This window comes from Rhinoderma darwinii, chromosome 2 (genome assembly GCF_050947455.1).
Source record: "Rhinoderma darwinii isolate aRhiDar2 chromosome 2, aRhiDar2.hap1, whole genome shotgun sequence".
Classification (NCBI taxonomy): domain Eukaryota; kingdom Metazoa; phylum Chordata; class Amphibia; order Anura; family Rhinodermatidae; genus Rhinoderma; species Rhinoderma darwinii.
Genome location: NC_134688.1, coordinates 305245942 through 305259623, shown reverse-complemented (window position 1 = coordinate 305259623; position 13682 = coordinate 305245942). Strand labels below are relative to the sequence as shown.

The 13682-nt window shown below is 39.2% G+C and overlaps 1 protein-coding gene across 2 annotated transcripts in view; it reads right to left on the bottom strand.

Moving 5' to 3' along the window:
* Window positions 1-4345: 4345 nt before the first annotated feature.
* Window positions 4346-13682, bottom strand: part of FANCE (FA complementation group E) — a 62718-nt gene continuing 53381 nt past the window's right edge. For both annotated transcript variants that reach the window (XM_075850618.1, XM_075850619.1), the window contains exon 11: window positions 4346-5031. In XM_075850618.1, the coding sequence (XP_075706733.1) occupies window positions 4921-5031 (111 nt within the window). In that variant the 3' untranslated portion in view covers window positions 4346-4920. The remainder of the gene's footprint in view (window positions 5032-13682) is intronic.

Genomic DNA, 13682 nt, shown 5'->3' with positions numbered 1-13682 from the left:
ACATAAAGTAGACCTATGGGAAATATAAACTAGAAAGTATTTTGTGTGGTATTACTATCTGTTTTACAAGTAGATACATTTAAATTTAGAAAATAGATAATTTTCTCTAAATCTTGGCGTTTTTTTACAAATAAAAAAAACATTCTCAGAATCACTTGGATAGGCAAAAGCATTCCGGAGTTACTACCACATAAAGTGACATGTCAGATTTGAAAAATCGGCTTCGTCCTGAAGGCCAAAACAGGCTCAGTCCTGAAGGGGTTAAAGAGGCTCTGTCACCACATTAGAAGTGCCCTATCTCCTACATAAGGAGATCGGCGCTGTAATGTAGGTGACACGAATGCTTTTTATTTAAAAAAAACCATCTATTTTCACAACGTTAGGAGCGATTTTGGTTTATGCTAATGAGCTTTCTTAATGCCCAAGTGGGCGTATTTTTACTTTCGACCAAGTGGGCGTTGTATAGAGGAGTGTATGACGCTGACCAATCGGCATCATGCACTCCTCTCCATTCATTTACACTGCACTAGCGATATAGTTATATCACTATGTGCAGCTACATACACAAACACTAACATTACTACAGTGTCCTGATAATGAATACACATGACCATCCAGCCTGGATGTCATGTGTACTCAGAATCCTGACACTTCTGAATCTTTTTTGTGAGATTCCGGCAAGTGAAACCAAATCTCGTAATCTTGCGAGATTTGGTTTCACTTGCCGGAATCTCACAAAAAAGATTCAGAAGTGTCAGGATTCTGAGTACACATGACGTCCAGGCTGGATGGTCATGTGTATTCATTATCAGGACACTGTAGTAATGTTAGGGTTTGTGTATGTAGCTGCACATAGTGATATAACTATATCGCTAGTGCAGTGTAAATGAATGGAGAGGAGTGAATGATGCCGATTGGTCAGCATCATACACTCCTCTGTACAACGCCCACTTGGTCGAAAGTAAAAATACGCCCACTTGGGCATTAAGAAAGCTCATTAGCATAAACCAAAATCGCTCCCAACGTTGTGAAAATAGATCGTTTTTTTTTAAAGAAAAAGCACTGCTGTCACCTACATTATAGCGCACATCTCCTTATGTAGGAGATAGGGCACTTCTAATGTGGTGACAGAGCCTCTTTAAAGAGGCTCTGTCACCACATTAGAAGTGCCCTATCTCCTATATAAGGAGATGGGCGCTGTAATGTAGGTGACAGTAATGCTTTTTATTTCGAAAAATGATCTATTTTAAACCACTTTTATGAGCGATTTTTAGCTTTATGCTAATGAGTTTCTTAATGCCCAAGTGGGCGTGTTTTACTTTAGACAAAGTGGGCGTTGTACAGAGGAGTGTATAACGCTGACCAATCAGCGTCATATACTTCTCTCCATTCATTTACACTGCACTAGCGATATATATTTATATCGCTATGTGCAGCTACATACACAAACACTAACAATACTGCAGTGAATATACATCACTATCAGCCTGGACGTGATGTTTATTCAGAATCCTGACACTTCTGAACCTTTTCTGTGAGATTACAGCAAGGCAAGCGTAATCTCGTTTGAAATGACAGGTTACATCGTAATCTCGCAAGATTACGCTTGCCTTGCTGGAATCTCACAGAAAAGATTCAAAAGTGTCAGGATTCTGAATAAACATCACGTCCAGGCTGGTAGTGATGTATATTCATTATCAGGACACTGCAGTAATGTTAGTGTTTGTGGCTGCACATAGCGATATAACTATATCGCTAGTGCAGTGAAAATGAATGGAGAGAAGTGCATGACACAGATTGGTCAGCGTCATACACTCCTCTGTACAACGCCCACTTGGTCTAAAGTAAAACACGCCCACTTGGGCATTAGGAAGCTCATTAGCATAAAGCTAAAAATCGCTCATAAAGTGGTTTAAAATAGATTGTTTTTCTAAATAAAAAGCATTACTGTCACCTACATTATAGCGCCGATCTTCTTATATAGGAGATAAGGCACTTATAATGTGGTGACAGAGCCTCTTTAAATAGTACAACATTGGGTAAAACTGCCACTGAAAAAGACTTTAGGGATATTTTAGCACCCAGTGACAGTCAGCTGAAGTCAAGGCAAATAAATTCATGGGATGCATCAAAAGAAGCATAGATGCACATGAAAAGAATATAGTTTTGCCTCTTTACAAATCACTAGTCAGACCACATATGGATTATTGTGTACAATTTTGGGCACCTGTAAATAAGGACATAGCTGAACTAGAGCAGGTGCAAAGATAATTAAGGGAATGTGTGGACTGCAGTACCAAGATAGGTTATCAAACTTGGGGTTATTCAGTTTAGAAAAAAGATGGCTTCGGAGCTTAATAACAATATACAAATGTATAAATGGACAGTACAGATATCTTTCTAATGATCTTTTTATACCTAGGCTTGTAGCCATGACAAGGGGGGAATCCTTTACATCTAGAGAAAATAATGTTTCACCATAATCAAAGACTTTGGAACTCTCTGCCACAGGATTTATTGATGGTTGGTTCGTTGAGCAAGTTCAAGGAGGCCCTGGACGCCTTTCTTGAAAAATCTAATATTTCAAGTTATGGATACTAGATTCTGGTGATGGAACGTTGATCCAGGGATTTATTCTGATTGTAATATATGGAGTTAGGGAGAAAATTTTCTCCTAATGAGGCAATTGGCATTCGTTCCATGGCGGGGGGAGGGTGGGGATTTGCCTTCCTCTGGATCAACATGGTAGGATTATAGGCTGGACATGTCGGACCTGTGTTTTTTTTCAACCTTATCAACTATGTTGGGTGTGCACTCTCATTACGTATTTAAAAAGGCAGCTAATAACACACAATTCATTACATTTCAAAACCATCCCAAAAATATGTGCAATAGAGTTAAAATAAAAATCGATATCGTCTGACAATCAATTAACGTGCATATTTTTTTTAGAATACATAATAAAGATCCTATGGATACCAAGTCCTATTCTATAGAAGTGGTGAAATATAATTGGAGAGAGGATGACAACATAAAAAAGAAAGATAAGCTAAAGAAAATCCTATTGGATTCTTGAAAGAAAAACTGTTAGGTTTGAATATAGACTTTGAAAAAGTTGTAAATCTTACATCATACTCCCCACTGGGCTGAGAATAAATAAGATCCAATATGTATTCCCCTAATGTGTTTAAAGGTTAAGCCTAAATATTAAGAAAAAATAAATAAAAAGAATGTGCACAGAAAAGTACATAAAACAAACGCAACAAATTACTTACCCTATATGTAGATTCTTGCAAATATTAGGATTGAATGTTATTTAAGATCACGTGACCGTCTTCCTTAGTTTTTGTGAATGAATTTGATAATTCTATGTTGTGAGTCTCTTAGGACAACTTATTGGTTGTAATAAAATATTGGGAGTTTTGTTTAATGTAGTCGACTAGTCGTAAAAAAACAAAAACTTTACGGAACAGAAACAAGCAGAAACCAACTGAAACAGAAGCATTACCATTGATATCAATGGTAATGCAAATGGAAGCTATAGTTTCCGTTCATCTGTTCCGCAGACAGAATAGATGAACGGAAACCCCAAAACGGACCCGAACACTGATGTGAACAGGCCCTTATTTGAATTATTTTATACATATATAATATATTTCAAAAAGATATTGTGAATGTTTAACTTATTTTTATGGTTGCTTTTGGGAAGGTTTTAGAATGTAATGAGGTGTGTGTTATTAGCGGCCTTTTCAAATGAGAATGAAAAAGTGCACACCAAACATGCCCTGGAAGAAGCTGGAACAGTGAAACCTTGTGTCGGGGAGAGAAGTTTGAAGTGCTGTGTGTTTTATGGAGACAGGCTTTTAAACTATCTACATCTTGTGAGTACCCCATTAAAGTGCATTTGTGGAAACCTTTTTTTGTGGTATTGGACTGTCACATTTAATTCAGAAGGACAATTGAACAGACTGGACATCTCAACACTTGCTTGAGAAGGATCATGAAGTAGTACCACATTCCAAGGCTCACCAGTGACAGCAAAATGTAATTTGAATTTCCACTCCATTCCTTGTCAGTGTGGGGGGGGGGGGGGGGGGGGGAATACCTTCGTAATACATTCTTAGTGTGATGATTATTAGCTGGATCCTGCACTTCAGAGACATGAAGGACTAGTTTTCACCAGAGCAGTCAGTGCAGCTCACCTAACAGAATCTGCTTTGACGGAAGGATACAGCTTCTATTTACAAGATACATAGAAGCTGTATCTCAAAAAGTAAACATTTAAATAAAAAACGAATTTAAAAGTTGTTTGAAATCAAATAAAACATTTATTTAGTAGAAAAAAGTGTACTTCAAAAGTGTACATATACTTTAAATATCTTATTTGTTTTTCAGAATAACATATTTGCATTATGCAAGTCCTAAAGGCCATCCACACCAAACACAGGAAAATATACACAGTATAATACAATGCATACAAAACGACACATCATATACAGGTGCAAAAATAAAGTGATATGACGAGATTCATAACAAAGAAAAATGAAAACATTAACAGAACGAAAAACATAGCAGCTCAGCTACTATTATTTAGATCAATCCCAGAAATTTTCGATCGACTAACACAGAACAGGCCCCCGATTCTACTTCCAGTATTTATCACAGTATGAGGACATGTCTTCCAGCACCACCAATCACTAGCTGCAGTGGGGACGTCACTATGGACAACACGTCATTGTTGTGGTTAAGTGACACATGAACATAAATTTTAGGGCAAGAAAACACTGGTAACTGAATTGAATCTCCTCTCAAAAATAAACATGGTCAAAACGTATGCAGCATGTGTGAACCAAGCCTTAGGAAATTGTAGCAGTGCATGGATATGATGTCTCCAATACACAAAAGGGTATAGCAAATATTTCACTTTAAACTTTCCTGCACTTTCTTCAGTGCATTTCCCAAAGACTTCTTCATGAACGTTTTGTTGGACTGGAGTGAATAAGTCAGGAGTCCAATATGGCAAGGCTGTATCTGTAAAAGTCAATATATTTAATCTACAATACTTGTACACGTGATACTTTAACAAACTGTGTGAAGTACTTCATTTCTTAAAAATATATTATTATCTGGTCTCACAGCAATAAAACATTTTAAAAGATAAATACAGACATAAAAGAATAAGGCTATGTTCACACGGAGTATTTTGGGGGAGGAATATCTGCCTCAAAATTCCGTTTGGAACTTTGAGGCAGATATTCCTCTCCCTGCACGCCGATTTTCGCGGCAATTATCGCGCCGTTTTTCGCCCGCGGCCATTGAGCGCCGCGGGCATAAAACAGCGAGATATACGCTTTCTCCTGCCTCCCATTGAAGTCAATGGGAGGTCGGAGGCGGAAGCGCCCGAAGATAGGGCATGTCGCTTCTTTTTCCCGCGAGGCAGTTTTACTGCTCGCGGGAAAAAGACGCCGACGCCTCCCATTGAAATCAATGGGAGGCGTTCTCGGGCCGTTTCTGCCGAGTTTTGCGATGCGGTTTCCGCGTCAAAAAACTCGGCAAAATACCCCGTGTGAACATAGCCTAAAAGTACAGTAAGAAAAAAAAAAAGAAAAAACATGCCACTAAGGAAGGCAGTATTATTGCGAATGGTAATCTCAGAACCTGCTGGGCTTTGGATACATGTATACTGGATAGCGTTTCTTTGGAATTTGGACTTGAATTTTGAAATATTTTAATATTCAATAAAAGTTATATGTTAAGGTTTGACGTATTCAGGGACTGATGTTCTATTGAAAACCATTCCCTACTAAGTGATTTGTGAAAGCAATATAATACATGATCAAACAGTTGCTTACATTTATTTAAAACGGCTGTATATACATTTGGCAGTACAAAAGACGTTACACCTCAACTGTATGAAAAAAAATATAGTGTGACCAGCACCTTACATTTTTTTCTGCCACTAAGTATGCTTGTATGATTATGATAAAGTATTGGGTACGAGTTGATAAAGTTTTCTTTTCTTTTAAAAAATGCAGTGCTTCACTTCTGCAGCTTCTATGTATAACAGTGGATCTACTTTGAATTGATCAGAATTGAGCTTAGAAGATCGCTCAGGAGCACACAAGAGCCACTATCAGCCGAGCCGTCGGAGAAGCTCACTGATGGATTTGCCTGAAAGCGGGGTTCTGCAGCTACTAACGTCATACATAGAAGCTGCGGAAGTTAAACAGTGCATTTTTTAAGAACATATTATTTATTGATGTTGGTCATATACAAGCAATAATCATACAAGCTTGTCAGTGACAAACAGAAATCTTTTGTACATGTAAATATGACAATGTTAAGAAATAAAATGAGCACCTAATATTTGCCCAAAAGGACTTTACACTATGAAATATAAATATTTTCATGCATAAGAAAAGTGTGATATTACCATGCAATACCACATAAACAGTTGCCCATATGTGTGTGATAATAAGTATCCAAGCGTAAGTCCTGTTCAGAAAATAGACAATGAGAAGTGTCTCCCTGCTGCAGTGTAGGGAAGAGACCCAAAACCCAATTAAACGGAAAATCTCAAAAGCTAAAAAAAAAAAGAAAAGAACTATCCTTGCTGTGAAGTGTGAATGAAAAAAGGTGTCAGCTGCCAGGATAACCAGCACAATACCAAGCACGTAGCCATAATCACAAAAACATAATGTGAGATATAGATACCAAAGTTAACAAAAAAATAACCTACATATGAGAACCACTTTGCCCATTTCCTTTTAAATTAATTTAGTTTATTTATTCTACCAATTTTCAATTATGATAGACAATGTGTCAAATTTCAGTGACTGTTGGAACTGAAGTACTTTTCCATTTTTTATCTATACAAGATTTAAAAACTGTTAAATCATTAGTAAGCACAGTGGGGTCATCCAAAGATACATTCTCTATCCCCAAGGAAAATAAGGCCAAGGGTGGATCCCATGGAAAATTTGAAACCAATATTTCTTTGAGATTAAGATACAGCGGAGCCCAAAGAGGTTTGAAAAGGTCATACATCCACCACACGTGCATTATATACCCTACATGTTCATGACACATCCAACATACACTATATAGACACAAATATTGAGGAACCTACACATTTTAACTACAGGAGCTATTATGACATTTTCTAAATCCATAGGAGTCTCCCTTTGCAGTTAAAACAGCTTTTACTCTTCGGAGAAGGCTTTCTACAAGATTTTGGAGTGGGTCTGTGGAAATTTTGGCCCATTCATTCAGAAGAGCTTTAGTGAGTTCAGACACTGATGTTGAATGAGAGAGCCTGGCTCAAAATCTGCATTCTAGTTCATTCCAAAGGCGTTCGATGGGGTTGAGGTCAGAGCTATGTGCGGACCAGGCAAGTCTATGGTTGACGCATGCCACTGTATGGCATACATCACAGGCGTCCGTATAACCATTAGGTCATGGGCTTTCATTTCATGACGTATGCATTAAATGGATACCATTATAGACTATTGGTGACGGATATGTTAAACGGATGCCCTAACAGTGGCATCCGTCATAAACGCTAATGACCCCAGTTAACAACTTATCGTTTAACGGATACCATTAAAGTCTTTGATGATAGATGCCAATGTTAGGCATCTGTAACAGCTTACGTTTACGTATAAGTCGGTTTTTTTTTCCAACGTATGTTAAACGTAGGCAAAAACTATGATGTGAACAGGGCCTAACTGAGTCGCACAATGAAAGTTCTATTAGTAATTTGATACACTGCTAATTGTCCATCATAAGAAGTACATTGCAAATCCACTTCCCATTTGCCCTTAAAAGTAAGGGTAGAAGTAGTCGACTGTAATAACATAGCAGAATAAGGTTTTGAAATCCCTTTGGTCAAACTCTTGGGGTCTGGGAAATACATTTCATAAAAAGTACGAGGGCATGATGAGGAAAAGTCTAATGTGGTTACAAAGTTCCTGAGATGCAATTACTTTTAAAAGTCTCTAGTGGGTATATTAAAAGCGTCACAAATTCAAGAAAAAGGGAGTAGGGATGAGCATTTAACGATATGAACTAACCCCTTATCCATCTAGTATAAGTCTGAGTTAGGGCCTGTTCACATCACCGTTCGCTTTCCGTTCCGGGGTTCCGTCTGAGGTTTCTGTCAGGTGAACCCCGCAACGGAAAGTGAAACCACAGCTTCCGTTTCAGTCACCATTGATATCAATGGTGACGGAAACATCGCTAATGATTTCCGTTCGTCAACATTCTGGCAGGTTTCCTGTTTTCCGACGGAATCAATAGCGCAGTCGACTCCACTATGGATTCCGTCGGAAAACCGGAAACCTGCCGGAATGGTGACGAACGGAAACCATTAGTGATGTTTCCGTCACCATTGATATCAATGGTGACTGAAACGGAAGCTGTGGTTTCACTTTCACTTGTGGGGTTCACCTGACGGAAACCTCTGGACAGAAACCCCGGAACGGAAAGCGAACAGTGATGTGAACAGGCCCTCAATTATAGAATGTTGAACAACCTCAATGAGCAAATCATTAATACAAGTCAGAAGTACATTGGGAGGTGAGGCTATGTTTCTCAAAATGTGATTACCCTCCTTAATTTTAGGCTGGGGGGGGGGGGGGGGTTGTGTGCAGATTGAGAGTCTTGCCAGGCAATCTGAGGGAACAGAAGAAATATTTTAGAATGGCTTGTCATGTTAGTCTCTATTTCTACCCACTGCTTAGAAGTATAATTTAACCACCAGCTTTTCATTTGATCTAACAGAGTTGCATACTAATAGTCAGTTACCCATAGACATCCCAGGCCACTGTTAGAGATGGCAGAAATAGCATCTTAGTGGAGACCCTCGCCCTCTGACGCTGCCACACAAATATCATAATCTGTATTTTACTATGCGAGAGAAAGACTTTGGATAAAAGTAATGGGAAGATTACGAAAACAATATTGTATCTTGGGCAGTAGTAAAATTTTAGTTGCCAAAATACGGCCTACCCAGGAAATGGGTAATTTAGAGTAAACATTGATATGTTTTAAAAAAATAATTAACAACGAGTTGAAGTTAGTCTGAGTTGGCTGAGTGGTTAAGCAATTCAGACAAGCGTGTATCTCGTCCGTGCGACGGCGATAAAAAAAATGTATGTTTCTTTGCCCGATGAAGAGATCGGTCTGATCTCGTAACGCGTAGCATTCTTATCCATTAAACATATATATCTTATTAAAACTTCTTGCCTTGGATTGAATCCTTCAATTCCACAACATTTGGACAGCGCTGGAGAATTTTATCCTTTATTTTTCTCCATTTATCTCGATCTACTGAGGGAGCCCCGACAGCCCCTACACGGATTTACCAGGGGTGAAGTTTCCAAAATGGGGGTCTTTTTGGGGGTGATCCTTATGTTTTGGCACCTCAAGGTAAGGCGGGGGCGATCAAATTAAATTAATTCTCCATTTCAAAATCAGCACGATTCTGGATTTGGCAAAAATCGTGACATCGCTACAGGCCCTGCTCCCATGGCAAGAGAGAGGAAAAAAAGCTTTATTAACAGGTAGGCACGCTGCACAGTGCATCTATATCACTGAATGCCGACAATGAACAGGAGCAGCAGTAAGGGGAACGGGGGTTTGCTAGCTCTGTGTGTTATACTCCTTCCAGAGAGTTTTACATGTGGGGGCCCGTTTTCCCAGGCGGTTCCAGCTGCACTCCAAGAATGAGAAGCTATAGGTTGAGATGGTAATTGAAGTGGTTTTCATTACCTTAAGTTATGATAAAGCCTTAGTAGAGAGCAGTGTCAGTGGAGGATGATATACAATGCAGTGGGAGTTTACTAGTTCTGTGTAGTACTGCTGATAACAAATTTCTTAAAACACAGTTTCTGTGTCTAAGGCCCCCTGCACATGACCGTGCACGTAATCACTGTCCGTGAGTATGGGCACAGCCGGCCGCTGACAGCCACCTGCATTTGAATGATGTGCTAACATATAACGTTTTGGAGCATGGTCCGTAAAAAGCAAAAAATAGGACATGTCCTATCTTTTGCGGAGTCTTTCTATGGCCCGACACCATCCTGCAAATATACGGACACTGACGGGAAGGTGTCCGTGGGCCATAGAAATGAATAGAACCGTATTTTGATCTGCAATTACGGCAAAATTACAGTCGTGTGCTTGGGGCCTAAGAGACTTGCCTCAGTTATAAATCACATGCAGACTTTAGGGGTAATTTATCATGCTTTCTACATAGAAAAGTTGAAAAGAACCCAAAAACAGCAAATTGGGATGCTTGGCCTTTTTGTGCCACCCTTGCCACTTTTGTGGAATGGGGCATGGCCTCGTGGAAAGGGGCGTGTCCACCAAAGGCCAACACTTATTAGAATTTACGCCAGAAATGTGGCGTATATTATAGTGGAAATCTACGCCAGCTCCGTAGCAAGGTAGAGGTCAGTACTGGGCCCCTACCTTGCCACCCCTCGACCAGATTTATTTATTTCTGTTACTTATATAGTGCCAGCATATTCTGCAGCGCTGTACAGAGGTCCTCTTTTTACGGTCCCCATCGGGGCTCACAATCTAAATTCCCTATCCGTATGGTTTTTGGGGTGTCGGAGGAAACCCACACAAACACGGGGAGAACATACAAACTCCATGCAGATGTTATGCTTGGTTGGATTTGAATCCAGGACCCCAGTGCTGCAAGGCAATAGTGCTAACCACTGAGCCACCATGCTGCCATTCACATTAAACAGTTGAATAAGTAAAAACATTTATTTATACTCACCGCTTCTGCTCCCTTATCATTTCAACATCGCTCTTACAAGGACCTGACGCCGGGCCCCCACCTTACATGTATATACTTATGCACTGTGTCACAGAGGTACAGTATATACCTATGTATAATACGCAATTACAGTATATAGCTATATATAATCCACACGGGTACAGTATATAGCCATATAAAAGGCACACAGGTACAGTATATACCCATATAGTGTGTATTATTAATGCGGCTATACTGTACCTGTGTGCATTATGATATAATGCCTTTTAATAGTTTAGAAATATCTCCCCATGTGTAAAATTCCCTATTTATGTATAGAGGCATTGCTGCGAATTTCAGTATGTCTGTAACTACCACTACATACCGGCCCAATGGACACCAATAGGACTCTCTTTTGGCCCTTGTCGGACTAATGGTAACCTAAGCGTATGTCTGGAGCTTTCCCGGCGTGCACACTAACCGTAGGGAAATGTGAATGGGTCCTTATATGTGTATTTTACCTCAGGTCTCATGGTTCTCAGTCTGTTCATATATGCACCACACCATTTATCTGTACATTGTATACTAGCAATGCACCATGTATACCTTGTCTTGGTATTTTTTTCTGTTCATTTAACATAAATAAGAAAATCGGGATTCAAATCGAAAATTGTCCATAGGGTTGAAAAAAATCCAGATTTTATATTTTGCAAAATCGCCCAGCATTACCTCAAGGCGTCTGCAAACCTATAATGGTGACTAAAAAAAACATCCTCATAAAAGAAAAAGGAGGCACCAAAATCCATATAGTGCTCCCTTTTTTCTGAGGCCTGTGTTGCTGTCAAGTAGCATACTAGGGCCACAATGTGTAATATTTCTGAAAACAGCAGAATCAGGGTAATAAAGATTCAGTTTAGTTTCTTTGTTAACACTTGGTGTGTTACAGAATTTTTTTTTATTCAAATTGAACATTTGCAAAAAAAATTCAATGTTTACATTTCACCTCCACTTTGCTTTAATTCCTGTCAAAGGTCTAAAGGGTTAACAAACATTCTAAATTCTGTGTTGAAAAAATCTTAGAGGGTGCAGTTTTTAAAATGGTGTGATTTATGGGGGATTTCTAATATATAGGCCCCAAAAAGCCACTTCAGAACTGAACTGGTCCCTAAAAAAATTTGGTTTGGAAATGGTCTTGAAAATGTGAGAAATTGCTGCTAAACTTAAGTATTCGAACGTCATTTAAAAAATAATGCCAACATAAAAAGCTACACGGTCTCAGAACTGACACGATGGATCAATTTCAGAAAACTTGGCAACCATGGTCCATCTATGTTGACACCCCTGGTATACCTTGCTCTTTTACTTCCTGATATGGTACTTAGTCATTACAGCTACGTAATTCTAATTATGTGATACCTTTTATTTTATTATTGTTTTCTTCTTTTCTCCCCTCTTAATTTTATGGTTTGATGATATCTGAATTATACGGATTACTGATGACAGGACTATATTAGCTTACAATTCCCTGTTTAGGTAAGATATTTGAATCTCTGTTTCTTTCTCCCTCAACAGAGATGAAGGAAGGTCTGCAGTTTTTAAGCCTCCTCCTCCTTCGCTCTATACTGAAATATAGTCACAGAACTGACTAATACCCCATCTAGAACGTTAACCCTATTGGGTCAGTTTAAACAAGTAGTCACAGGAAAACCTATCAATATAAAAATTATCTTTTAATTTAAAAAAAATTACACGTAAAAGGCAGCTTGTACAGCCGGGTCACACAAAATAAACACTTGATAAACAAGCAGGGAATTCCAAGAAGGGGATGGTATATATGGAAGAAAGGGTAATCTCACCCTATATATATTTTCTTCTAACGGACCCTGCCTGCAGCAGAACTACCGCCCTGATAAGGGCAATCCTGCTATCTGGAACCTCCCCTGTTTGCACCCTAGTAGGTCCCTACTAAAGCAGCATATAACAAAGGGGATCCCACTCTAGGGACTTCTAACAAAAAACCTTGATCTGCAACTCTTACCAAGGGTGCAAGAAGGTTAACAGAGTAAACAACAGCACATATAATACTTCACGTATGATAAATGAATTATTTCTTGTGTCACACATATTGTAGGTTACACTGATATCTCACAAACAAAGTTCCAACATTTGTGTCACCAAAATAGTTACCACAAGGCAGTTCACTTCGGTACAACTGATATAGTGCTATAATATAGATAGATCAGTAGAACAGTATCTTTAGTGTCACAGCCATTATTGTGATATCATAAATACCAAAAAGGATTTCAATTTTGTCCCATAAACCAAGTTCCAACGTGTTTCCTTATGGATAAACCATAGTTCATCAGGGGATATATTAAATCAGTCAAGAGATGCTATGATAAAGTTATTGAAGGTACCTTCACCTTTAAAAAAAAGACAGCAATTCCAACAGCAGTGTAGAGGTAACCAAATCACATGTATAAGTATGATGCGTGTTAGGGCCTGTTCACATCACCGTTCGCTTTCCGTTCCGGGGTTCAGTCTGAGGTTTCCGTCGGGTGAACCCGGCAACGGAAAGTGAAACCACAGCTTTCGTTTCAGTCACCATTGATATCAATGGTGATGGAAACATCGCTAATGGTTTCCGTTCGTCAAGAATCCAGAAGGTTTCCGGTTTTCTGAAGGAATCAATAGTGGTCGACTCCGCTATTGATTCCGTCGTTAAAACGGAAACCTGCCGGAATGGTAACTGACGGAAACCATTAGCGATGTTTCCGTCACCATTGATATCAATGGTGACTGAAACGGAAGCTGTGGTTTCACTTTTACTTTCCGTTGCGGGGTTCTCCCGACGGAACCCCGAAATAGGTATATTGTGGGTCTGGTATGCCACAGGGAAACTTGGTGAAGG